At 37.9% G+C, this 24,657-nt stretch overlaps 1 protein-coding gene across 3 annotated transcripts in view; it reads right to left on the bottom strand.

Moving 5' to 3' along the window:
* Positions 1–4,425: 4,425 nt before the first annotated feature.
* The window catches only part of FUT8 (fucosyltransferase 8), a gene marked incomplete at both ends in the record, with an annotated part of 171,666 nt that continues 151,434 nt past the window's right edge, over positions 4,426–24,657 (bottom strand). For all 3 annotated transcript variants that reach the window (XM_079699952.1, XM_079699951.1, XM_079699953.1), the window contains 3 exons: positions 4,426–4,743; positions 13,500–13,650; positions 22,859–23,035. In XM_079699952.1, coding sequence (XP_079556078.1) covers positions 4,426–4,743; positions 13,500–13,650; positions 22,859–23,035 — 646 coding nt within the window. The remainder of the gene's footprint in view (positions 4,744–13,499; positions 13,651–22,858; positions 23,036–24,657) is intronic.

Here is a 24,657-nt window from a genome sequence, read left to right as displayed (position 1 = left end):
GAAACTAAGACAACATTGTTAAGCAATTATACTCCAATAAAGATGTTAAAAGTATGTAATATTAAAAAAAAAAGAATAAGGAAAGGAGAAAGCAGGTGGCAACTGAACTGGACTGCAGATGGCGAGGCTGAACAGCTGAGCAAGTACTCAGAGTCAGAGCTTCTTACTTGTATAAAGAACCAAAAGTGAATGCACTGTCGAGGGGCAAGTGTTCAAACATGCATAGTATCAATGAAAGTTGAAGCCAAAGAGCTTGCCACGGCCTGCCTCTGCCCTTCCATGGATCCTGGAACAGCTCCCTCCATGTTTCCAAAAGGGAGACGGCCATCAGGAACCAGTAAGTGTAGAGGTAAATTCTCCTTTGTGCTTCCTTCTGGGCATGGCACTTAAAAAATTCCCTAGAGTCTGTATCCAGCATAAATTAGGGTGTTAAAGCCCAGTCCCCAAATTGTCAACCCCTAAGCCACACATCTATTCTATATGAGACTACGGATCGGATCCTGGCTATTGCACAGCCTCCCAGGAGCACAAATGAAAAATCAGGCGGTTGGCTATGGTCAAAGTGGACATGTCTATTGCACCTTAAGTAAGAGAGATTTATTCTCATTGAGGCAGAGGAGATTCTTCTAAAGGCACCATTTAGACTCCAGTACTTTTCCTGCTTACTGAATATATAGTGATTACAGTCTCTCTAGCTAAAGGATGATGACAATCACTCTATGAGATAGCTTTTTAGATGTGGTTTTTCTTTTTTAACTCTCAAGCCCCTCAGAAGCTGAGGCCATTCATGTTCTCAACTTTCTAGAGGGAACCCAGGAAACAGCTTAGGTTCTATATGATAGAAAAAAACTAAAGCTCAGAGAGGGAAGCAACTAGTCTCATTCACCTGGGACACAAAGAAACCCTGGATTAGGGCTGGAAGCCCTTTGACAACAGGCATGGACTCTTTAAGTTCAGCTCAGCACTGAATCAGACTTGAGTGATAGGACCAGAAAGAACTTTTGTAACTGTTTTGTCATTAGTATGCAGGATGGTGGTATCCACATTCAATGAGCCCAGGCTAATAACTTTGTTTTCTAGGTAAGGCTCTTTCACAAATGGGTCTTGTAACAAGGAAAAGACCCAAATCTTCCTAATCTAGCACTGGTCACACAATTTAAAACCATGTAGAGTTTTACACGCAATTCAAAATCATGTAGGGTTTTAAAGTACCAGGCCCTCATGGCGAAAGTATAACAGTGGTGAAGAAATGTCAGTCCTCCCAACAAGGCAGCCTGTATAGTATGTACTTGATGATTTGCAAAAAAGTGGCTCAGAAAAGCTTTTCAGAAGGAAATGGTCAGCAGTATTCATTAGCCCCTCACACCTGCAGGTTTAACAATTTGGTTAGTTCTTCATTTTTCCTTCCTGCTTAAAGCCACTGGCTGCTTAGCTATTAAGGTCAGAATCTAAACACAGACCCTTCCCTCCCCCACCATACTTTTTCATTTTAACTCTCTGCTTCAGAGTTTCACTTCCTGTATGACAGAGTTTAAGCACCTACTGAACAGATCTTCCAATGGATAACAATGATCAACTTTTGACAAAATACAAAAAAGCTACCCAAAGCCATTGGATACTGAACAAAAAAAGCGGGCAAATTCTGGAAAGAGGCTGAAACTTAGAAGGGAAGGGTACAAGGTGAGTTTCCCATTTTTATGGCTTTTAGGCTGATAGAAAACTGCTGTCTTTCTGGTTGAAGAAACAGAGGACACCACAGAATCAGAGCAACCACAGCTGCTGGAAAGTGAGGATGGAAATCTCAGAAGATAGAAAGGCAAAGAAAGAGAGTTCCAAATTCTGTGTGTAAAATCTACCCAAATCTCTAGCTGACTCCTGAACCATATATGTGTGGGGCAGGCTCCAGCTAAAGATAAAATAATTGGGATTTGCGCTTTTGCCCAAGACACAGTTTACAGTTTGAGTTCAATGAAGTTAAATGCCTACTAACACAGACAAAAACAGCAGCACTCTTCAGAGGAATATAACAGAATCCACAACATTAACATTTATAACATGCAGGATACAATCTAAATTTACTCAACATTTGAATAACCAGAAAACTGTGATTCTTTTTCTAGAGAAAAGACAAATAGAGACCAACTTTGAGATGATTCAGATATTAGATTTAGCAGAAAAGGATTTTAAGGCATTTATTATAATGATGTTCAAAAAAGTAAAGGAAAACATACTTGTAATGAATAAAAACAGGAAATCTCAGCAGAGGAAATAAAAACCCATGGTTACTGATGTTCTGATGACAAGTGAGATGAGAATTAGAAAATAACTCATATTCAAAAGTACCTCTGCTTAGTTGGAGATTTTTGTTTCAAACGACTTATTTGTACCAAAACTAAATTGAAAATTGCTTACTGACACTAGATGGTTAGTTCTGGGAGACCTGAATGGAGAGGTAGAAAGAATTTAGGGAAGTGTGGTGGGGATATTTTATATACAGGTATTTTCATTTAGAGATGATGTGAAGGACAGGGCTTTTCTGTCTAGGATTCCTGATATTTAATATCAGGCCTGCTACTGGTTTCTACATGGATCAAATTTTTCTTTCAGAAGGAAAAACAATGCTATGAAATACTCCTATGAGGCATCTAAAAGAGGCAGGCTATAGAAAAGAGGACGTGTTCTTAGAAGGAGAAAAGTGATGTTCAGAGGGAAAGCAGAGAGAGCATCAAAGTCTTGTCTTCCAAAGTGATTCTGATGTGGAATTACTAAAAGGAAGTATTTGGAAGAGTTAATCCCAAGTCCATTTTGGGTCTCATACTGGTTCCTCTCTCCTTTGTTCACCAAACTCTATGTAGTATGAGATGCATACTTCAGAAACAGAGCCAGGGACCTCCCTCGTGGCACAGTGGTTAAGAATCCACCTGCCAGTGCAGGGGACATGGGTTCGATCCCTGGTCTGGGAAGATCACACATGCCAGGAAGCAACTAAGCCCGTGCACCACAACTACTGAGCCTGCACTCTAGAGCCCTTGAGCCACAACTACTGAGCCTGTGCGCCACAACTACTGAAGCCCGTGCACCTGGAGCCTGTGCTCCGCAACAAGAGAAGCCACTGCAATGAGAAGCCTGTGTACCGCAACAAAGAGTAGCCCCTGCTCGCCGCAAATAGAGACAGCCTGCGCACAGCAGTGAAGACCCAATGCTGCCAAAAGTAAGTAAATAAGTAAGTAAGTAAATAAATAAATTAATTAATTAATTTTAAAAAAATGGAAACAGAGCCAGCTTCCCAACCCCACAGATTCCTGGTACTCTCAAAAGCAGGACATGATAGGAAAGGGCACAAATCATTTCCTGGCTAAAACAACAGGTCTCAACTCACAAAAAGTGACAATACCCACAATAAGAAAGAACAAGCCTGAAATTGTTAGCTTGGAAGTGGAGGGGATAGTTCCTCTGGCAGTGAGGAGTATGATTATTTGATTCAATTAAATCAAATAAACAATGCCCAAAATAATAAAATAAAATTTCCCTAAGATGGTTCTGAGCAACTCTGTAATGTGCACCAACTAAACTCAGTTTTCAGTGTTAAAATGGACCAATGACTCTCTGAGCTGAACCACTCAATCTGAAACAGAAAAAAAAGTAAAGCAGAACTATAAAACTCTTCTTTTTATCAACATTTTCCACTATAAAGCTGGCCACATCATCACCTAATGATATAAAATTCTAGAAACTTTACAAAATTCCTCTTTTTAAAATTTATTTTTTGTTATCAAAGAGAATGTCCGGAAACATTGAGTACTAAAGAATCTGTTCATGGTATTGTTTTACAAAAGTTCCCAATGGAGTATGAATATTTTATTTTCTGTTGTATCCTTCACTTATTAATGATGAGGTGGATGAACTGGTACAATTACTCAAAAAAAAATTCCAGACAAAAACATCCATTCTCATTCTGAATCTGTTGATTGGAGTGAATTCAGTGGTTACAATACCACCACTGGCTAAGAATCAAGCTCCCCACAGGAGGGAGCTATTTGAGTCATCTCATTAGGTCACATAGGTCTCTCAGATATAGGCACCATGTTTGAAGTCTCACACAAAATGTCTGTGTCACTTAAATTACACAATGTGGCAGTGTTTGTTTCATGGGGACATAATCTTGAAAGAACGGGTAAAGTAGAAAACAACCTGTTTGTATGTTATACGTGAGTACATTATCGGACTGTGCATGGTTTTGAGGGCACGGTAGCCCTTGTTAAAGAGGAATTCCACCAATGAAGCATCTGTCAGATCCCAGCTGCTCCTGGCGATGAGGGTGTTGACTCATTTAACCATGAGTTGATAGGTTGGGGCCTTCTTCATCTACTGTTTGGCTCAAACGGTTTGAACTGAGTTTGGTTGTCTTTCTCATCCATCTAAGCTTTATTTCTCAGCCTCAGGATATGTGGGGTACTTGACTGTTTCTATCTTCTCTCGAACTTTGTAGGAGGGATATAGGCCCGTCCTTCCCAGTTTTCTGTTGACACCTTTAGAATAGCCATCCCAATGATTTCCAGCCACACCAATGATATCTCCAGGTTCCATGGGGATTTCATCTGCAGTTCGAGGTTGGTGAGGATAAATGGCAATCTGGTTGTGGGCATTTTGCCCTCCAAAATAGTAGATGTCATCCAAAGAATGGAAGTTTGCAGAGGCGTCGGGATGCAGTGTTTGCATGATTTCATAAGCAACTCGACAGACCTTGGGAAAGCACGAAAAAAATTTGGTTAGTATGTGTAAGGTCTCCTTCATAGCAATCCAAAAGCTCTTGGCCAAAGAGACCAGGACTAGACTAGGACCAGGACTGAGAGAATGAGAAGCAGTGGATTCTAGTCACAGGTTTTCAGTCCATTTGCTCTCAGATGATGGTACAAGTCATTCTTCATTTCTGTGCTTGTATCTTTTTTTTTAACATAAAAGATAATTACAATTAAGATCTCTCAGAGAAAAAAAAGTATGTGTATATGTAGTGCAAAGTATTTTATGAATATGAATTCATAAATTCATATTTATTAAAATATAAAATTTTAATTTTAATAAAAATTTATTAGGAGCCACAGAGTGTTCCATGTTGGGCACTAGTGGTACAAAAACGAGTAAGACACAGTCTATGCCCTTGGTGAATTCAAGGTTCAGGATTATAAATACTTTACACAAATGCTGCTGCTTCCTTTCCTTCATTCAGTATTAATAAATCACATACTCTTTTCTGCTAATTTGGACTTGGTCTCAGAACCCTTCTCAACTGAAATTCATGTAATTACTGACAATCAACTATTGCCAAATGAGCTAAAATACATCTGCCACTTCTGTTCTAAAGTGTGATGTGTGTGATGTGTACACAGTAGCATCTAGAGTGAAATCAGATGAACTAGCCTTTGGGGACAAGGCATCTACCTGATGCACTTAAGGCTACTTAAAAGATTCCTCTGTCCAAAAAATACCTACCATTCCCACTGGATGGCAGCTGGAATTCCACAATCTGAGCTTCATTCCTCGAGCTTCATACTTGGTGATAAACTATAACTATCTTAATGGAGGTATAACATTTTAAGCAATTAACAAATATATTCATTATAGAGTAAATGGGTTTCAGAAACTTTTCTAAGAACAGGTGAAGACCAAAGAGAGAATACTATCATTTTGCTTAGAAAATTCTTCCATTATACACTGTGAACACAGGACTCAACTCAGGTCAATTTTCCTACATCTCCAGTTGTAGTTACCTCCGTTAATGAAGTTTTATTGTCCCTACACCAATACTTCTGCACATATTTAAAATGATACTAATAGTAATTGTTAATCTGCTCAGTGGAGCAATTTCGGATTACCCAGCAGTTCTTTAAAACTTTGGCATTCATGATATCAAAAACTGAATTCTTAAATGTTATGAGCAAATGGAATCTGATTAGGTTAATCATCAACTTAACTCCTTAAAAAGTCTGAATTTTAGGAACCCGAGGGGCGGTTTTCACATGCTATATGTAATTTGTAAATGAAACTAAGTTTAGATAGTATTTTAAATTTTGCAGATAGGGACTAAAATACAAGGAGATCTGCCCAAATGCTAGTGCTAGAATTTCAACTAGACATGGAACCAAGAAAATAACTTTGCTTTCAAATTTGCTACTTCATCAACAAACTAATTTTATATTGGTACAATTGAGATCACTGGTAGAATACTGAAACTATAAAAAAATGAGGCTAAAAAAGATTTGGAACTTGAACTTCAAATTCAGCCAAAGGCCCACACAGCACAAGCAAAATCAAGTTAAGCCTTTGGAAAGAAACTAAATAATGAAAACAAAGCAGCTCCAATAATAGCAAAGTACAATAACAATGATAGAGGCATATTTACTGAGTTTTTTCTGTCAGACATTGTTTCTAGGTCTAATTTAATTGTCAGCAGCCCCATAAAATTTTATCATGCTCGTTTAATGGATGTCAAAAGTCAGTTAAGGAATGTGCTCAAGGTTACACTACTATTAAGCGGCATATTCAGGTTTTGAACCCAGGCAGTCTGTGTATGCTTGTTAACTGCTAAGCATATTTTTTCTTGCAGATCCTATTCTCCATGTTCACATTTTAATAGCAGAAAGATATAACTTAAGGCCAAGGCTGGCCTTGGGAAAATCTGAGAGTCTTATATTCAGGCCCCCTCCACCCACTTTTCAATTATCCTGAGCCAGGGATGCAAGACCTTGTACTGTCTTTCGGATGACCACAATGTCCACCGTGGCAATGAACCCTAATGTGTTTCCTCCTTTCATTAATAAACTTCTCACTCTCATAAAAACAACACTGCCCTCAGTCCCATACCCTTAGGGACGTGCTTTCTTTTGGGGTAATCCTAATAATCAGTTTATGTTTTGGTATCAATAGCTGTTGATGTATTAGGCTGCTGGATAACACATGTACTTTCTTTTTTTTTTTTTTGCGGTACGCCGGCTTCTCACTGCTGTGGCCTCTCCCGCTGCGGAGCACAGGCTCCGGACGCACAGGCCCAGCGGCCATGGCCCACGGGCCCAGCCGCTCCGCGGCATGTGGGATCCCCTTGGACCGGGGCACAAACCCGTGTCCCCTGCATTGGCAGGCGGACCCTCAACCACTGCGCCATCAGGGAAGCCCCACATGTACTTTCTTAAGCCAAAGAAATTACGAATGGTAGAACTTTCAGACACAGAGTGGACCAATATAAGACCCTTTCTCCTTCTCATAATAATGGCAATAATGAGAGCAGCTGAGCTTACTGAGCACTGTTCTAATAGCTGCGCTTGCACACGTGCTTCCTCTCATCTCATTTAACTCTCACAACAACCCTATGAGTTGGTTACTGTTATTATTTATATTTTACAGCTGAAGAAACTATGCCAAAGAAAGATTAATTTCCAAAAAATAACAAATGAATAAAGGAGCTAGTAAATGACAGAAATGTAATTAGAACTCTGTCTCTAAACCATACACTGAACTGCCTTAGGTTCTGAGGATAAGTACCTAGAACAGTGCCTGCCACAGAGTAGCCACTCAGTAAGTACCTTCTGAATGAATACTGCTCCATGCATAATACCAGTCCAGCAGTGGAGATGCAAGTCCACTGGTGATATTTAATCCTTAAGATCCATATATAACATTCTGAGTAATTAAAAATTTTTCCCTATATTAACCATGGGGCAATTTACTGCAAAGGGCTAGAAAGATTACTATGGTGTCAACGTTTGCATTTAATCACCCTAGGCTTCCTCTCTGGGCTTAACAAATCCAAATCACGTGACAGGTAAATGAGGTCTTTCAGTTGATGTCAATACTCAGGTTTGATACTTGACAGGTAGCATGATTGAGAGGGGTAGTCTATGGTTTGCAAAGCAGTGCTTGGCCACACATATGTTTTATTTCATTTGCTGTTGATGTGGCACTATATCATTTTTAGAACACTACTAAGCACACAGTAATAAGTAAGAGCAAAAATCCTGCCAAAGGATAAAACATAGATACGACTGTATTTAAAAAAAAAAAAATTAAAGAGCGGAGGAAGGTCCATTAGTTTGAATTTTATCCCTGAGTAACAACCAGCTGAGCTTTGCATGAGCCTCCAAAGCTTTCTCAGAGCAGATGGGATCTTGGTTTTTTGTCAAAATTGACAGGGCCAGAAGGATCTCCTACTGTGAGAAGTTGGGAGTGGGCTCTTGTCTCACTGCGTGAGGCTGGGATATCTGTGCACTTTTACTGTAAACTGCTTTGTTTTGCTATTCAATGAGAGCAGTATCCACTGTCGTTTCATGAACCATATCTCAGTGGAAATTCCTATCGAGAGCCATCTGTCTAGAATAAAATGAATGTAGTATCTGGTTTCTCCCTCTGGGCTTTCCAAAATCTGATTCAAAACGTGATGAGGCCAGTTGTGTTGTGTGTGGATTTGGAATGAAACAACAGAGAACGCCAGGAGAATGTCATATTAAGTGCCACAAAGGGAAGTGTCTCAGGGGGAGGAAAAAAAAGTAACTTTGTCCTATGGTGATTTTAATGATTGAGAAACTAATGAACAATGTTGACTGTTCCTTAAAAATGTTGATTACCCATAGTCTTTAAAATGGACATCTACAAACCATTTTTGTAAATCAGATTCCAGAGTTATAAAACCTGATTCTAAAACTTGGTAAACAATATTTTAAAAAAGAAAACCTTTCTGATACTTTGCCCTTCTACAACTGAGTGAGCTGTCAACTGCTGGAATTGGAACTCCAATTCCTTTGCTTCAGATTTTAGATGGTTTCATTAAATATGAAAGTAACTTAAATGACATAGTAGATGCTTAGGGCACAGGCAACTTCCAGTAACACAGAACAAGATTAGAGTATTTGGTAGAATAGTTTGGAATGCGATGCACTGCATAGCTTTCAAAACTTACTTGATGCTGTTGAAAAGTGTTAATATTGCCTCTAGTTTTCAGACTAAATTCTGAAGATTGTTTTCTTCAATTTATGAGGCTTTTAGGACAAACTTGGCTATGAGAAACAGCTCTGATGAAGGAATTCAGAAAACTGAGTGCAAGAATAGTAACAAAATTAGAGAGGAGAGTCATAGTCTTGGCTTTTAAAAACTTTTCACTTAAGGAGAGAGAATTCCCAGACCTCACTTGTGGATATAAAACCAAGAATGATTAGAAGCCCTAAGACTGAGAAGAATGGGTCCAAAACCTTATAAAGAATCCTGATTAAGGTGCCATGACATTTGTGCCTACAGTTTCTCAAACATCAATCAGGCCTTGCAATTTCCTTCTAACAATACATTTCATTCTTCCAGTATTGTCTACAATAGCACATGGTCAGCAGATAAACTCTTTCTCACTATTGTCATATAGCATAAAAGTCCTCAAAGGGTAGTATACAGGAGACAGAAAGTTTACATGACTGAAACTTCAGGATTGTCAAAACATTATGAAAAAGATACTAAACTTTTATCCCTTCTAACCATCTCTTGAAATGAGATTATCATCGAGCAAAGTTTGAAAGTTGGTTGTCCATGTTTTATTCTGGGCTGAGATTTGGTTCTCATTGTTTTATTCTCTTATCACCCTTCTGGATGTAAGGCTTTAGTCTTCTTCTGTTTTCTGCAGGAAAGTCTGCAGATTAATTTCCCTAAAGTCAAAACAGACACAAGTTTACCTGTATTTGCTAAAGCAAATACTATTACTTATCACTCACCCTTTGGGAATGAAGAGCTTTTGTTTCTGAAAATTCATATTATATGGTGACGCTCTCTTTCAATAAGCTAAATAAAATAGAGTTAAGGTGGTACCTTGGCACAGGAATTAATATGCCGAATGTTACTGGTTATTATTCTTTATGAAGAATTGTTACACACATCCAATGCACACAATGACTATGTGGAACCTAAGCATCACCCATGACCATAAGCAGAGGTAATGGAGTCCTTGAACAGCATATTTCATGTTCCTTCTAAAATGTGAGATCATATAGTCTGAAATGGGGCCACGTGAAAAAAATCTGTTAAAATAAATACTGTAGAGTCTAACAGGCAAAGATATACCTATACCTATTCCTTTATAGATAATAATAGCAGCTAACATTGCATTTAACATATTGCTGAGTACTATTCTCAGTGCTTTACATATAATAAATCTTTAATCCTCACAAAAACTTTATGCAGTAGGTATTATTGTTATTACCATTTTTACAGGGAGGGGGGAAAAAGTCAGTGACAGGCTAAGCAATTTGTTCAAACGCCACAGAGTCACTAAGTGGTCAAAGTTGTATTTAAACCCAGGTAGTCTGACTCCAGAGTCCACAATGCCTCATTCTTGTTCTCTGTCTCATGAAGTCAATGGCTTGTTACTTTGATGTCATCAGTGACGTTTTCTCAAACTCCACTGCTACTGCTGATGAAACATTTTGGGGGCATTCTTCAAACGATTCCAATTTTGGTTTATGGCAATTTTGGTTTGGTTTATGCTACAAGCCACCAACCAACTCGGTCACACCACAAAAATATTAAACTGTACCAAATGCCTTTTTACTAAAAATATTTTCAAAAAATACTGGGGTGCAGGACTTCCCTGGTGGCACAGTGGTTAAGAATCCGCCTGCCAATGCAGGGGACACGGGTTTGAGCCCTGGTCCAGGAAGATCTTATATGCCATGGAGCAACTAAGCCCGTGCACCACAACTACTGAGCCCACGTGCCACAGCTACTGAAGCCCGCGTGCCTAGAGCCCATGCTCTGCAACTAGAGAAGCCACCGCAATGAGAAGCCCGTGCACTGCAACAAAGAGTAGACCCTGCTTGTCGCAACTAGAGAAAGCCCGCACGCAGCAATGAAGACCCAATGCAGCCAAAACCAAAAAACCAAAAAACCAAAAAAAAACTGGGGTGCAAGGAAGCCCAAAGATTAATCACTGAATGTGGAACTATTCTACAGTCTCAAATGCTACAGCTGTTAGTCACCAAGAAAGGAGGTGATCACATTTAGCAAACTGCTACTCACTATATAAATGTAAGGTATTTTTTACTGTTAAACTTTTATTCTGAGCCCTAACATGTTTTGAGGTATTCAAGTCTATCTTGGGACACAAAATATTGGTTTAAATGATCAGAGTTATTTTGGATGAACTTTGACTTGCCAAGAGTTTTTAGGAACAATATAATGTATAATCACAAATCTTATTCCTTTGGACACAACCAGACCTCTCATTACTACGCTTTCTTCATATAAACTGTTTCTCTGGATCTGAGGTCTGAAGAAGACACAGAGGTTGATATTATGCATAAAATAGAACAAAGTAGTGTGAACAATATGCTCTTCAAACCTGGACAGGTTTCCAGTATCATGAAGTGACAGAGGTCCTGACTTCTGGGTCAAAACTAGACTTATGAGGCTATGAGGATCAAAAATTCTACAGCACATCCTTGAAAAGGGAAAAAAACCAAAAGATTTTCTTTCCAGAATGAGTCTAATGGCATTATTAAGGAGAGCTGGACAAAGGAAAGCAAAACATAGAGCATGTCCTTGTAAGTCTCAGTGTCTACCTCCATGTAAGGTTGGTAAATGTTTAGACATGTATATATTTATTTACTTTTAGAGCTTTAAAACTAGAGCAGTGGTTCTCACAAGGGTGATTTTACCCTCCCACTCCCCCGGCCTGGGACATGTGGCAATGTCTGGAGACACTGTTGGCTGTCACAACTTGAGGTGAGGGTCTACTGGCCACGGACGCTGCTAAGCATCCTATAATGCACAAGACAGCACCTCACAACAACTTATCCAGCCCCAAATGCCAACGGTGCCAGGTTGAGAAACCCTGGACAAAAGGAATAGACTTTAGGAAGGCCTAAAATCTAGACCTACAGAGGAGGTGGTACATCTGGGAAAGTGACTCTTGATTCAATCATTGTAACAATAAGCATTCGAAAACGTGTTATTTGCACCTGTTGATCACGTAGGCACATAGCCAGATTCTCAAAAGCAGTTGAGAGGGACTAGGTAGTTACAACTCCTCCCCCCATCCCACCCCCTTCTCAAAGATAGGATCCTCACCCCAATTAGGGAGAATATCAGCTATGGATGCCTTCATGTTTTCCCTCTGATGAGGACTGCTGCCATGTGACTCCTGTTCTGTGTAGCTGTCTTTGCGTCTTGAGTTGTATTCTTATGCCACATTGAAGGAACTCATACAGGCTTTGCTGGGATAAGTATCTTTCCAACAATCATATCACCATACCATTGTGAGAGTGTGCATTGTCACATAATAAAAATCTGTCCATTTCTTTATACTCTCTGCAGTATATTCCCATGTAAATGATGTGGCTTTCCTTTTCACACTTTCTTTTCTCTGCTTCTTCTAAGCTTTCAGGCATATATTTATCTTACATGGTTTATATTTCTTTGTAATTATTCTCTGGTTATTTCATGTGGATATTTTGCCCACTAGATTCTGGACCAGGGTAAGAGCTGTATCTTCAATCTCCTTTGAAATTCCCTCTACACCTAGTATAGGTCTGAGCACAAACAATCATTTAACAGCTTGTTGAACAAACTAACCAATAATATGCACATAAATGAGACAGTTGAATAAAATCCACAATAAATCTTTCTATGCTGATATTCCACTGGGCATATAAGGCTGATTGGAGCACTCATAAAAACACACACACCAAACCAACAACATATTAACTATCTATAACAATAAACTCAAAGAATGATTATAATATGGTATTGCTTAAATATAATGTACAGTTTCTTGCTTGGTAGAAATGTTAAAAGGACTTGAAAGAGGAATTACATTTACTCTTTCTTATTTTCTATAAAGCAATCAAGTGAGGCAAAATGCTGAGCATTTAAGCCTCTCAGTATCAGTGCACTGATGTGTAGAAATGGATGGACTCTGGTTACATACTGATTGTATGCAAAATCAGAAAGTATTAAGTAAACTTAATTACTTGCTGTTTCTGTTAAATGTTGTGAATAAGCCAAGTACTTTTAAACAACCCCAGTAGCTGGCTTCAGTAGAGATGTATTCAACAATTGCTTGCAAACAATTAAATATTCAGTGCACTCAAATAGCTATGTTTTCTGGAATCTTCTCATTCTTTCACAAAAGGGATCATTCCCCAATATTAAAAAAATTGTACCTGAGTCATGAAAACTAACATTTTTAAAAAATCCAAGAACTGGGCCTCCCTGGTGGCGCAGTGGTTGAGAGTCCGCCTGCCGATGCAGGGGATACGGGTTCGTGCCCCGGTCTGGGAGGATCCCATATGCCGCGGAGCGGCTGGGCCCGTGAGCCATGGCTGCTGAGCCTGCGCATCCGGAGCCTGTGCTCCGCAACGGGAGAGGCCACAACAGTGAGAGGCCCGCATACCACACACACACAAAAAAAAAAAAATCCAAGAACTTCCTGACCCAATATAACCAAAGAGTATTTATCACTTTAAAATGCTTACCTGGGATGAAAAAGTACACACTAGGAAGTCTGCCTGGGAGAGAAAGTGTATATCCAGGATCACACCTCGAAGTGAATTTTCTGTGTATCGATTATGTAGTCCAGCTGACCAAGAGATAGAGTTATCACTAATAAATTCATAACTGGGGTACCTGAAAAAAGAAATAAATTTATACAAACTCACTGAAATCATAGAATTCTGTCAGGAAATAGTATCCTATCAGCAGGAGGTAGCCAGCTCCTTTAACCAAGAGTCCCCTTCTTTCTGACAGTAAGAAAAGCTTTAATTCTGGCATTCAATAGAGTAGCTGACAAAGCATCTTTGAATCCATTGATGGGGCAGAAACCATTCTGGGGTGTCCTGTATGTTAAAAGTTATTGGCATGACATATAAAATACACATATGCACCAGAATGTCCCTTTCAATTCATGAAAGAATTGAAAACAGAAAGCTCTTTATTTTCATCGTAATAAGTGACCTTGAAGAGGTTTTTCAACCTGCTTTCATATTTTTTTCACACAGACACATTTTCATTTTATGCATTCCTTTCCCACTTTTATCCTTAAGCATATATCTTTTTAAAAATATAATTTATACATTGTTTTTTCTTCTTCCAGTTTTATTGAGGTATAATTTTTTAAAAGATCTATTATTTTATTTGTTTTTGGTTGCATCAGGTCTTAGTTGCGGCACGCGGGATCTTCACTGAGGCATATGGGATCTTTCATTGCAGTGCACAGACTTCTCTCTAGTTGTGGCCTACAGGCTGCAGAGCGCATGGGCTCTGTAGTTGTGGCGTGTGGGTTCCAGAGCACATGGGCTCTGTAGTTTGCAGCACGTGGGCTCTCTAGCTGAGGCACACGAGCTCAGTAGTTATGGCGTGCAGGCCTAGTTGCCCCGTGTCATGTGGGATCCCAGTTCCCTGACCACGGATTGAACCCACATCCCCTGCATTGTAAGGCAGATTCTTTACCACTGGACCACCAGAGAAGTCTTGATCATACAGTGCTGTATGAGATATAATTGACATACAGCACTGTATAAGTTTAAGGCACAATGATCTGACTTACACACATCATGAAATGGTTACCACAATAAGTTTAGTGAACTTCCATCATCTCATTACAGAAAAAATTTTTAAAAAAGGAAAAAAAATTTTCCTTGTGATGAAAACTCTTAGGATTTAGTCTCTTAACAACTTTTGGTTGCTGTGGCTAGGACTTTCAATACCTTGTTGAATAAATGTGGTGAGACTGGGCATCTTTGTCTTCTTCTTGATCTTAGAGGAAAATCTTTCAGCTTTTCACGGTTGAGTATTATGTTAGCTGTTAGTCTGTGATACCTTATGGCCTTTGTTATGTTGAGGTATGTTTCCTTTACACTCACTTAGTTGAGAGTTTTATTATAAATGAATATAGAATTTTGTCAAAAGCTTTTTCTGAAACTATTGAGATAATCATATGATTTTTATCCTTTGTTTTGTTAATGTGGTGTATCACATTGATTGATTTGCAAATATTGAACTATCCTTGCATCTACTTGATCATGGTATATGATCCTTTTAATGTACTGCTGGATTCAGTTTGCTAATATTTTGTTAAGGATTTTTGTATCTCAATGATATCGGCCTGTAAGTTTCTCTTTTTGTGGCGTCTTTGTCTGGTTTTGGAATTGGGGTGATGTTGGCCTTGTAGAATGAGTTCAGAATTGTTCTATCTTCAATTTTTTGGAATAGTTTGAGAAGCATAGGCATGAACTCTCCTTTAAATATTTTATAAAATTCACCTGTGAAGCCATCTGGTCCTGGATTTTTGTTTGTTGGAAGTTTTTTGATCAATCTTGATTCAACTCCATTACTGGTAATTGGTTTATTAATATTTTCTATTTCTTCCTAATTTAGTCTTGGGAGACTGAAATTTTCTAGGAATTTATCCATTTCTTCTAGGTTGTCCATTTACTCACATATAGTCGTTTGCAGTAATCCCTTTTGATCCTTTGATTTCTGTGGTGTTGGCTATAACATCCCTTTTTTCATTTCTGATTTTATTCATTTGGGTCCTCTCTCTTTTTTCTTGATGAGTCTGACTAAATGTTTATCAATTTGTTTACCTTTTCAAAGAAACAGCTCTTAGTCTCATTGATCTTTTCTATTGTTTTAAATGTCTATTTCACTTATTTCTGCTCTGATGTTTATCATTTCTTTTCTTCTACTAATTTTGGGCTTTGTTCTTCTTTTTCTAGTTCCTATAGGTGTAAGGGTGGGTTGTGTGTGTGTGTATAATTATTTTAAGTGGATCTCAAGTTTGAACACATTCTAACAACTCCACAGTTTTTATTCCTGTCTTCCCCTGCCCACATTTAATGTTTTTTTGATATCATATTTTATATCTTTTTGTTTTGTGTATACCTTAACCATGTATTGTGGATATAGATAATTTACTACTTGTCTTTCAAGTTTACTACTAGCTTTACAAGTGGCTGATCTACTACTGTAGATCTACTACTGTATGTTTGCTTTTACCAATGAGATTTGTCGTTTCATAATTTTCATATTTCTAGTTATGGTCTTTTCTTTTATGCTTAGGGAAGTCCCTGTAACATTTCTTGTAAAGCCTGTTTAGTGGTGCTGAACAATTTTAGCTTTTGCTTGTCTGTAAAACTCTTTCTCTCTCTTTCAAATTCGAATGGTAGTCTTGTAGGGTAAAGTATTCTTGGTTGTAGGCTTTTTCCTTTCATCACTTTGAATATATCATGACACTCTCTTCTGTCTTGCAAAGTTTCTGCTGAAAAGTCAACTGACAGTCTTATGGGAGTCCCCTTGTACATAACTAGTTGCTTTTCTCTTGCTGCTTTTAAGATTCTCTCTTTATCTTTATTTTTTGTCATTTTAATTACAATGTGTCTTGGTGTAGACCTCTCTGGGTTGATCTTGTTTGGAACTTTCTGTGCTCCCTGGACCTGGATGTCTGTTTCCTTTCCCAGGTTAGGGAAATTTTTGGCTATTCTTGTTTTAAATAAGTTCCCTGCCCCTTTCTCTCTCTCTTTTCCCTAAGAGATCCCTATAATGTAAGTGCTGGTATGCTTTTGTTGTCCCAGAGGTCTCTTAAACTATCCACACTTTTTAAATTCTTCTCTTTTTTTTGGTTCAGCTTGGGTGATTTCCACTACTCTGTCTTCCAGTTTGTTGATCTGTTCTTCTGTATCATTTAATCTACTGTTGATTCCTTCTAGTGTATTTTTTACTTCAATTATTGCATTCTTCAGCTCTGTTTGGTTCTTCTTTACCCTTTCTAACTCTTTGTTAAGTCTGCCACTGTGTTCATTAATTTTTCTCCCAAGTTCATTCAGCATCTTTATGATTATTACCTTGAACCCTTTATTGGGTAGATTGCTCATCTCCACTTTGCTTAGCTCTTCTTCTGGGGTTTGTTCCTTCATTTGAAACACGTTCCTTTGTCACCTCATTTTGCCTAATTCTCTGTGTTTATTTGTATGTATTAGGCAAGTCAGTTATGTTTCTCGTTCTCGGAGAAGTGACCTTATGTAAGAGATGTCCTATGGGGCCCAGCTACATACTCCCCTCTGGTCACCAGAGCTATATAATCTAAGGGTGCCTTGTATGTGGGCTGAGTGGGCACTTCTGTTGTGGTGGGGTCAACTACTGTGGGCATGCTGGTAGGTAGGGCTAGTTCCCAGCCCGGTTGGCTGCCAGGCCCTACCTCATGTGGAGGCTGCTAGCTGCTGGTAGGTGGGTCTGGGTCCTGACACGGCTGCCTACATGGCCTGGTAAGTCCCAGGGCTGGTGCCAGTCCACTGGTGGCTTGGGCTGGGTCCTGGTGTGCCTGGTTGCAGGCCCGCAAGTCCTAGGGTTGGTCATGTGTTGCTGGTGGGCAGTGTTGGGTCCCAGTATGGCTGGCTGTGGGGTTTGGGGATCCAAGTACTGGTGCTGATCAACTAGTGGGCATGTAAGCCCCTGATTCTAATAGGTTAGAAGGAGGACTCCAAAATGTTGTTTGCCAGCACCAGGGTCCCTGTGGTAGAATGAGCTCCCCACTGCCTGCTGACAGTATATGTGTCCCCAGGGGGAGTCCCAGTTGCCTCCTACCTATCTAGGAGGCTCCAACCTGCTTTCAAATTTGGTCACTGAGCTTTTCCTTTAGAATATAAACATCATGATTAAACTTCATTTAAATTTTTAGTTTAGAATTTGTGATAACTGAGACTTGTCTCCCTTAACCCCCATAAGCACCATCTTAACAAATAACGGTGACAGAAAACCATTCTAATAAATTTATGAAAGCAAATTCCTTGTAGATGTCTACCAACTAATATTGTGGTAGTCCTGAGAAGACATGTGTTAAAAAATATTAAAACAGGATGTCTTTAAAAAGTCTACTATATGTTCAAATGATTCTACTCTGAATTAGAGGTTTAATTATACTCTAGTATAGAGTGAATAAATTTTCTCAGTACATGAGACAGATCACAGTTAAGTTGTAAACTTTCAGAAGTTACATGCAAAGGTGATAGTCATTGTACCTACTTTATATAATTTTTTAAGAATTAAATAAATTAAGCAATGTAAAGTGTTTAGAAGAGTATGTGACACGTAGTAAATGCTCAATAAATCATTAACTGTGATTGTTAAACATTCTTTCCCCAGATATTCACCTGATTTTATCTCTTACTTTCCTCTTAGATCTCTGCTCAAATGCTGCCTTATTAGTGAGGAGTTTGGCAATCCCTATCCCTTTTACTTGCTTAATTTTTCTCCATGGCTCTTACTATCACTGAACATAATATATATTTACTGTTTATTTACTGTCTGCATTCATTCCACACCTCCATCATCCCTAACTAGAATGTAAGCTCTATAAAGAGAGGTATTTCATCTGCTTTGTTCACTCTATTATTCTCAGCACTTAGAAGAGAATCTGGAATATAGTACAAGGTCAATAAATATTTGTTGAAAGAATAATAGTTCCTATTTATAAGCCCTGAGGCAGCAGGAGTCAGCTTACATGTCTTTTTCCCACACAGTATTTCCCAAAGGTTAGGACTATGCCTTATTTTCCTTTGCATCACAGCATCTAGTACTCCACACAATGCTATGTGGATGAATACATGAACAAGTTAGTGCTACCTATGTCTGGGACGTTTTCCTAATTCCCTAACAGCTGCTTCAGATTTCTCTTCATTCCACAACCTCCACGGCGTTTTCTCTCATAGCCTCTAGTAATGACTGTGAAGAAAAAGTCTCTGAGCACTGTTTCAGTGATTGGTATTCAGTGTTCAGATCCATTTGGCCTCATTATTTTCGACATTTTGCCCTCCTCAACTTTGAATCAGGGAGATGAAGGAAATGCCACATTTGTTCTGAAAAGAAAACCACCAAAAAAACTTTTAATGTGATTCCTGTGAAGAGGCAGATCCAGTCATGGGGCAGAAACAGAAACAAATAAATATGAAAAGGCTGGAGGGTGGAGGAGGGGGGAAATCGTTAAAACACACCAGTACAGGTTTTATCCTAGAATAAAGACTAACTCTGTCAGCATGGTTTGGGTGCTCAGTGAACCAAACACAAGAGGGATCCTTTTACTGAGAAGTGACGCAAACATCATGCCCTTCCTAACTTAAAGGCCTCTTCCTGGAACCAAACCAAAAGGTCACCTAAGTTCCTCAGGCCTTATCTCTATATGCAAAAGATAGCTTGATGAAGGATACTGAGTGTTGAAAAACAGAAACAAAGTGAATAATGAGGGAAGGAGATTTTGTACTTCCAATAATGAGCATGAAACTTTCCACACAAACATGCTTCTTTCTTGTCTTACGCCTACAAGTATGCCAGCAGAAGTCTTCCACTGTGAGGCTGCAGAGATTGGCAATGATTTAAAAAAATATTTTTTTCTTCTTCCATCTTGCAAAAGTTTATTTTTATATCACCCACAAAGGTGTAACTTGAAATTATAAACTAACATCAAATTTTCTTTTGTGAAGTCTTTCTCCAGACTGAGGGGGATACTCTTCTTCTTGACTTTACTACCTAGTATACAACTCCTTCAGGACAATTATATAATGACACTGATTATTTGTTACCCATATATTGCCTTCAAGTTGGATACACCCTGAGATAAGGAGCCACATATTATCTTTTATTTCTTTGTGTATTCCTAATGCCCTGTAACTGTCTAGCATATTAGATGTAGTTCAAAAAAATAGTGAAGAACTTTACCACTATTGCTGATTCTTCATTTCACGTGGCAACCAAATGCTTTACAACAACTTTTAAACAAATTTCTCTTACCTCTACTCATTTAAATGAACCTAACTTTAGGAAGAGCTTGTCCAGCATTTTTGATAAAGAGCAAACTAAATATGTAAATATTTAATCTGAGAGATTTTTAATGGCTTGTTTTTTCTCCTGTTTCACTCCTAAACCCAGTCTCCACAATCTTAGAATACAATGCTGGATAGACAACTTTAATAGTTCTTACTTCTTAGACTGCCAAAAATTCTGTGATTTAAACACTCTAACAGTGAATTACCTAAGAGAGAGATCTCCACATTATCAGCAGCTGTCACAGTCACTAGGATGCTGGTGCTAAAATCTCCTGAATGAACTCAAGTCTTAATCTAGAGAGACCTGAGGTGTAATACTAAGCAACAAAGCATTAACTACCGGAGCCACATATATAAGCTAATCTTGACCCCTTTTATAAAGAATAAACTAGTCAGAAAAATGGTTTCTTCTCTAACTGTACGAATACTATGCCTCATTTAATTCTCCATCTCTTCACCCTCTTGAAGCAGAAAAGTCTTATAATCACCTTGGATTCTATATGCCTTGTTGAAAAATTAATTCATGCTTTGGTCTCCTAAAACAATAACAGAAGTTTTATGATTTGCTTAGGTATCAAAACCAATCCTGAGAGGTCAAAAGCAGAATTAATTCAGAGTGGAAAAAACATTTAAGTAAAATAATGAAGGAGAGAAATGGTATTTAAATTCCTGAGAAAATCCTTAAAATGACTCAGAAAACCAAAGAATTTCCAAAGAGGAAAAAAATATGCACAAAATGCTATTGCTACATTTATAACAGAATATGGAGAAAAATGCTGCCTGGACTACCATGGGGAGAGGAGTTACTAGCTTCTGACCACACACACATACACAAAAGAAAAAATCAAGTTTTACAATTCTTACAATCCAAGTAGATACTACTGCCATCTGTACTATAAGGGTTGCTTGGTGTAAAAATATCATGCTGTGCTATGGATCACAGCTGTAAAATATTCATATCCTTTTATCTAAATACTTCCAAGTCCAGAAATCTAGATTAACGAAATAATATGGATAATTTCAGGCATACCTCATAGCACTGGAAATTGGAAATAACCTGTCAAATATTAAAAGAATGGTCAAGTAAGCAAAGGCATTTCCATTCAGTGGATATGTAGTCACTAAAGAAAGAGATTTACAATAACTTTTTTTAGCAACCTGGCAAAAGGGATCTAGTGCTGTATTAAGTAAAAAAATAGTTCAAATTATACAGAATATGATCAACTACAAAGATGTATAACTACATAAATGACTGAAGGGAATATGTTGATATTTAAATAGTTATTGCCACTGAGTAATGAGACTATGGGTAATATTTTTTCCTTGCTTGTATACTTACCAACTCCATATTTTCTAATGAGCATGAATTATTTTGCCAATCAAGGGAAAAACTTATGATGCATTCAAGAACAAGTAAAAGAGTAAATAAAGTAATATTTTAACATTTTTTCCACTAAGCTACAAATTCAGTCTGATATTTTAAAATGAAGGACTAAGATTAACTATTTCTACTTTGTTTGTCTCTAATAGGTCTGTACTATCAAACTAGAAAAATATCTGTGAAATTTTTTTCTTGTTTTATGTCCAAATGTCCATTTAATCCCTAACTCTATACTTAAACAAGAATTATAACTATATAACTTGGCTTATATTTGGCTGATGAATTTCTTGGTCTTTTGTTTGTTTGTCTGTGTGCACGCACACCTGCGTGTGTGAGAGAGAGAGAGAGAGAGAGAGAGAGAGAGTGTCTGTGTGTATAATCAATAGAGGGAGTCTTAAAGAAAAAGCAATTTATATCAGGTTAATTTAGATTCTTATGAGGTAGAAATAGGGTTTAAATGATTATCCAATGATATGGATAAATACCTGCATTATAGTATTCATTCCAGATTTGTTTTTCTTCCCAACCCCCATTTGTGACATAAAAGAGGGATTGAGAAATAAATTAAAAGTCAAAAAGGTCAAATGATAATTGCTAATAAAATGTTTTCAAATAGATAGGACTGAAATGAACATAATTCAATACTTACCAGGCACTTACTAGAACTAGGTACAGTTTCTAAAGTGCTTATAACCTAGTGAGGGAGACAGAAGTAAGCAAGTGCTAAGTATTAAGAGGAATGCACAGAGGAGGACCACTTAGTCAAGGATTCAGGAATGATTTCTGGAGTAGATGGTATTACTCTATAGTAGCATTACTCATACTGTATTGTAACTGTCCATTCCCCTACTAGATTGGGAATTCCTTGAGAGCAGAGAGTGTCTTGCTTATCATGGAATCCCCACCACCTAGCACAGTGCCTGAAATACAGGCAGGCGGGCTCAATACAGCTCAGTACAAGTTGGTATTCCTTATTATTTCACTTACAAAACTCATCTCTTGATTTTTTGCTTTTTTAAAAAATATAAATTCCAGAAATTTTTATAAGATGAAAACTTATATCTTACACATGGTTTCAGTTGCCTGTGATTGTTGGTGAAGATAGTAAGAGCAAAAGGGCAAGCACCTGGTGTGTTTTATTGCTAACAGTCTTGTGAGTTGGTTAGTATTATGGACTAAATGTTTGTGTCCCCCCAGAATTCATATGTTTAAGCCCTAACCCCCAATGTGATAATATTTTGAGGTGGAGCATTTGGGAGGTACTTAGGGTTAAATAAGGTCATGAGGGTAGGACCCTCATGATGGAATTAGTGCCCTTCCTTACAAGAAGAGACACCATTAAGCTTGCTCTCTCCCTTCCAAGCACATAAAGGTCATGTGAGTATATAATGAGATGACTGCTGCCTACAAGTCAAGAGAAGGGGTTTCAGAATGAAATCTACACCTTGCTGGCACCTCACATATGCTTGGATCATAACACACAAGTGTTATGCACAAGTACACAGTTGTTTGAATTTAAAACCCCCAATAATCAGTAATAACATTCATTGTAACAAGAATCACAAGTCATGGGAATTAAGGATTCCTTTCAACTGAAAAGAGATGGTTCACTCTAGAATCATTAGTTCATCTAACTTACTTTGTTTTTGCCTCCTTTAATAAAGAAGGGTCATCTGTGGCCAAATATACTCTTTTTTTATCCACTTGCATTCTGCGAGCAAGAAGCTGAAAATGTTCTTCAACATGTACCATGTATTCCTCAATGGGGTGGAAGGCTGCTTCTGTTCCCACTTTGTCTGTGCGTCTGACATGGACTCTGCGGGGGCAGAGGGAGAAAGTCAGATTCTGCTGATAATGTTCTGATCCACTGAGTACTTTTAGGATACTCAGCTTTATACCCCTATTCATGGTGGTGTTATGGACATTTTAAACCAAATTTTCTTTCATTTTCACCATTAGAAAAAATAAAACCAATATTTAAAAAAATTCAAACACATATATTCTAAATATATTTGTATATTAATACAAGGGGAATTAGAAAAAATAAGTTAAGTCTTTGAAGAATGCTTTCTTATAAAGAGAAAGTAATTGGCATAATAAGGAATAAATGGGAGATTCCAGAATTAGACCGCATATAAGGCAGCAAATACCAACCAGCCTTCCAGAAAAAACTGGATATAATTTTTAATATATTTGACAATAAAGGATGCCAAGATTCACAGTTGCTATTACAGAACATTAAATATATCATTTGTAATGTTTTGATGCCAAGTTTTCTTTTTCTTCATTTTATCCTGTATTATCACTGTAATGCCAGCTTGTTGAACTTAAAGTTGTGCAAGGAAAACACAGACCTGTATGGATTCTTCCTATAGCACAATCAAAGCAAGGCAAACCTTTTAAGAGTTCTTACTATTTTAAGTTCATGGAGCCATGCCAGCCTTTTTGTTATAGGCATAATGAATTTCCTTTCCCTGCTTTTTACTCTATCAAACACAAGCAGATACTGATCTCATCTGTCCTATTTAAGAAAAGCTCCAAAACTGTAAAATTGGGGACACAGATTTACATTGTCCTGCACTGAATAAGGCATTGACTTCCAACAGTATTTTAATGAAAATAGGAATAATAGTTAGAGTTTGTTTTCATAAGTTAAAACACTACTTAAATTTGCTCTTCCCACATCTCCCCTCTTCCCAAATTACTAAACCACTATTCATATGTTGGAAAAGAAAAAAGGTAGATTTGTTTCCTTTAGGTCACAATATGTGGGCATATCTTAAGTCAAGCCTAGGGCCAGCTTTTTATTATGTATCTGGAGTGAGGATTTAACTTCACTGGAGTTACTCTGACATCTTCGTGGCTGTTCTTTCCTTTGCATTTCAGGTGATAGTCCAGATGTGAATAATATCAGATGAACACCTATCGTATCATCTTTTCCTTCCCACGTTCTTCTTAGTCATTGGTTCTCTCAGGAAATTTGGAATTGTTCACTGTGCTCCATGGAGATGAGATAGGGCAGAAAGAACAATTCCACTGAATTTCAATGAAAAGCTTCATGAGAAGAAACACTATTTGAAACTCTGATTTTACTGCGTTCTTGTTTTAGCTCTACTACTTAGAACAGGGGTCAGTAACTTCTCTACATATGAAGACTAAGAAACAGGGAAGAAACGCGGTAGGAGATATGAAAATAATGATGAAAACAAAGGAGAGCTACAACAAGAAGGATAAATCAAAGGAAGAGGAGCATTTGACATAGTACTACTACTAAGCAAATTTCTCAATTTTCCAAGTATTCCTGAAATTAGGCCTGGACAAATAATTTGAGAGAGGACCTTAATGGAATTTTTATAGAAGAATCAGAATGTTAGACCTGTGAAGGATATTAGAAGTCATTTGATTTAATGTAACTCTTTCATCTGATACTTAAAAGAA

This window comes from Hyperoodon ampullatus (assembly GCF_949752795.1).
Source record: "Hyperoodon ampullatus genome assembly, chromosome: 3".
Lineage (NCBI taxonomy): Eukaryota > Metazoa > Chordata > Mammalia > Artiodactyla > Ziphiidae > Hyperoodon > Hyperoodon ampullatus.
This window is presented reverse-complemented; position numbering and strand designations above follow the sequence as displayed.